Genomic DNA, 3686 nt, shown 5'->3' with positions numbered 1-3686 from the left:
AGGAAAAACAAGGGCATATGTGTACAAAAGGCATGTGTGAGAATGTTCATCGCAGCTTTATTATGGCCCTGAACTGGAAAAGACCCCAAATGTCCTATCAGCTAGGAACAAACTGACCTGTCAACACGGGTCAACAGTGAAAAGGAACTGGCTTTGGTTACACACATCAGCGCAGAGGAACCGCACAGACACACGTTGGGGACGCTGCTCCTGTGTTGTTTGGCCACTGACATTCCACTCACATGGGAGAGGTGGGGTGGGAGGTTCTTGTGAAGGGCACGCACACTGTCACCGTTGCTGTCTGTGATTCTGTGTCGGAGGGCTGGCACCCATGGTCTCTGATGTGCAAGGTGCCTCCATCCCTGCCTTTCAGGTCCCTGCCTGTGAGCCAGGTGGCCTGGGGCTGCAAGGAGCTAGGGTCAAGGCCATGTGTGGTACCCGCTATGTCCCTGGCCTGGCATCCTCTGTGAAGGGGTGTTGCTGCCCTGGAGACACTGGGTACCCTTTCTGGCGAGGGCTGAGGTAAAAACCTACTTTGGGGTCTGGTTACCCACGTGTGGCCTTCTTGCTGTTTCCCGCTGCACCCCTACATATAGCTTGCCCCGCATTTTCCCTTCTCAGAGAGGCCTTCCCTGACCATTCTGACCGCAAGTCCTCTAACCCCCATGGTGTATCTTCGTCATCACCCCTGCATCTCATGTGGTCCCCGTCAGAATTTCAGTGGTGTCCCTAGCACTTCCAGCATATTTGATAGGCATGAGTAATACTTGTGTGAACGAGCATGTGACTTTGGCCAGGTCACATAGCCTTTCTGTACCTTAGTCTCCTCATCTACCAAATGGGAGAATGGGTGTACATAGCCCATGGTGTCACTTTGAGAAAAGTGGCCCGTGAGCTCTTTGTCATCCTCAAGAACAGTAGCACCCGAGGTGCTGAAGGTTGACTGTGAGCGCCTGCACCCTGGGGGGCTCCTGCATGTCTTCCAGGTGTTCTTCCCACTGTTTTGGCCCCTCCTTCCTTCCACGGTTCTCAGGCCAGCCTGTCCTCTGACCATGGTTGTTCATCTCCTAAACTCCTCTCAGCCCTATCCAGTGTCTGTCCACTGCCCTCTGCGTTCCTACTATCTCAGCCCCTCTCCCCGCCCTGGCTGTCCCCTGTCCTCGCTCACCTGGAATAGCGCAGTCGCTTCTGCCTGCCTCTTGGCTGTGTCCTTATACCTTCAGCAGCCAGAAACATCTTTTAAAGCTACACACCTGTAAAAGCCTACACATTTGTAACCTGGCTGCCCCTAAACCCCATCGGGCGGCCTTGCCCTAAGAATGATAAGCAGCCTTCTCATCACGACCTCAGCACTGTCCTCATCCCACTCTTTGTCCCATCCAATAGAGCACCCTGCTTTGCTGTTGCTGGCAGCACCCCCATGGGGCCCTCAGAGCCTTATAGCCCATGGAGGGTTCCTTATCTTGCAGGCTGGGCTGCAGTTCCCCACGAGGGTACAGGCCAACCTGTGTGTGGTCACTGCTGTGTGCCTGCTCCTAGCCAAAGGAGGCGCTATATAAGTGTGGTGGGATATCCCACGGGCTAATGGGCTCGGACCCCATTGTGCATGGTGTGTGGCGAAGGCACACCTGCTCCCTCCTTCTGCACACTGGGTTAACAGTGTTCCCAGGGATTCTGATGCCCAGCTTGAGCAGAGAAGCAGTGGCCTCTGGTACCCTCCAGGGTCTCAACAGGGGTTCCCAACATGGGTAGGGAACCTGGGACACTGTGGTTGCCACCGTACTGGGGAGCAACGTGGCACCAGTGACGCTACACTGGGAACCCAGGGACACTGTTGTCTCATGATATATGAGACACACCTGTCCAGTCCCAATCGTCCTGTGTCCTGCACAGATTTCAGATAATCTAAACATTTATCAAGGTGCAAATCTTGTTTGAAATTCCCTGAGCCTAGAAACTTCGTCCATTTTACATGAAACGACAGAGGCCTTTGCATTGCTTGAATAATCTCTGAAAATGCTCCTTTGCTTTCCTTTCTTAATGGTCCATGGCGGCTTCTGGTCTTCCCACTGTGCGTGAATCCATGTGTACTAGCTGGTGCAGATAGTGCCTGAGTATTTCCATAGTGCAATACAGAGTCGTCGTTGTTGTTGTTGTTTTTTAAATTAAAAAGCTGTATTGACGGAACATTTACATGCTAGGAAACACACCCATTTCAAACGCAGTGTTTTTTAGTAAATTTACAGTAAATATTAGCAGGCATCACCATAGTCCAATTTTAGAACATTTTCATCACCCCAGAAGCTGTCTCCTCTCTCTATTTTTTACCCCTCGGCAACTACTGGTCCACTTCCTGCCTATATCGATTTGTCTTTTTGGGACATGAAACACATCATATTTTATCATCAGCTACTTTCCTTTTAGTCTTTATATCATACATATGGCATTATATTAATTTTAAAATGTATGTAGGAAATATACTGATCTCTTTGGGATCTTGGGGAGATGGTTCAAATATTTAAGGAAAGGACCTTTTGGGCATGCTGGGGCTGGAGCACAGCCAGCTGGAGTTCCATTTGTCACTAAGCTTCCATCCAGTTTCTCGACCCTTCCCCCCATCCCGTGGCCTCAGGACCCTCCAAGGCCAGAGTGTTCTCCAGTGTCCTGGTGGGGTTGGTGTCTTTGCTGAGGTTGCCTGAATTGCAAGAGGGGATTGCTCCACCACATATGGTCATACTTCCTGTTCCACAAACCAGCCTCGTGAGTAATTTCTGTCCCTTTCCCCTCCCACAGGGACTTCCTTCCCCGAGGTTCAGGAATCGTCACTCGGCGGCCTCTCATTCTGCAGCTCATCTTCTCAAAAACAGGTACAGTGGGGTGATTAAAGCTGTAGCAGGAAATGAACGTGGACACCGTGTCTAGCAGGAGCCGGGAGTCTTATAATGTAGTCTCTGATGGCTGGGCTGTTGTTTGAATTCACGTTTTTCACACGTGCAGGAAAGTTGAAGCACAGTTCACTGAACACTCACCCCCACCCCCTGCTTCCTCAGCTGTAACCAAACTGCCAGGTGCCATATGTGCTTGCTGTATTGTAGATAACATGTTTTTGCTGAATGCATGCAAAATCAGTAGCAGACTTTGTGACATGTCAACCTAAAATGCTTCAGTGCTCCTCCTCCCCTTGCAATAAGGATACTCCTGCAGTCACAGACCATGCCCAAGAAAAGTAATCATTCCTGCATGTTATCTAACAGCCAGTTTATACTCATGTTGCTAGTTGTCCTCCAACTATCTTCTCTGACTGGTTTACAGCTGCTCAGACCAATCCCATGCTACACTCCATTGTCGTGTTTCCACTTTTCATTAGAGCAGCATCCCTGCCATTTCTTTTTTAATTATGACATTGACTTTTGGGAGAGACCTGCCCGTCGAATAAAGAATGGCCCACATGTAGATTTTTTTTCTGTCCTCCACTGTGTTCTCACACAACTTATTCCCACACAAGCCTGACATGACATGGGCATGTCTCCCAGCTTGAAACTCACTCGGGCCTCCTTGGAAAGCATCTCAGATGAGAAAGAAAGAGGGGAGCCGTAGCGGGTGGGACCTCCCTCTCTCCAGAGCTCTTAGGGGTTTCCATTCGGGGGCTCCAACTGCCCTGGAGTGCCAGCGCTGCCCGGTTCAGG

General features: G+C 50.4%; 1 protein-coding gene across 4 annotated transcripts in view; it reads left to right on the top strand.

Annotated features, from left to right (window-relative positions):
* Positions 1-3686, top strand: part of DNM2 (dynamin 2) — an 88841-nt gene that overhangs the window by 27143 nt on the left and 58012 nt on the right. For all 4 annotated transcript variants that reach the window (XM_006905866.3, XM_006905863.3, XM_006905865.3 and 1 more), the window contains exon 2: positions 2794-2867. In XM_006905866.3, coding sequence (XP_006905928.1) covers positions 2794-2867 — 74 coding nt within the window. The remainder of the gene's footprint in view (positions 1-2793; positions 2868-3686) is intronic.

Source organism: Pteropus alecto, unplaced genomic scaffold (genome assembly GCF_000325575.1).
Source record: "Pteropus alecto unplaced genomic scaffold, ASM32557v1 scaffold761, whole genome shotgun sequence".
Classification (NCBI taxonomy): Eukaryota; Metazoa; Chordata; class Mammalia; order Chiroptera; family Pteropodidae; genus Pteropus; species Pteropus alecto.
The sequence above is the reverse complement of the archived record's forward strand: the minus strand, read 5'-3'. Positions and strand labels throughout refer to the sequence as shown.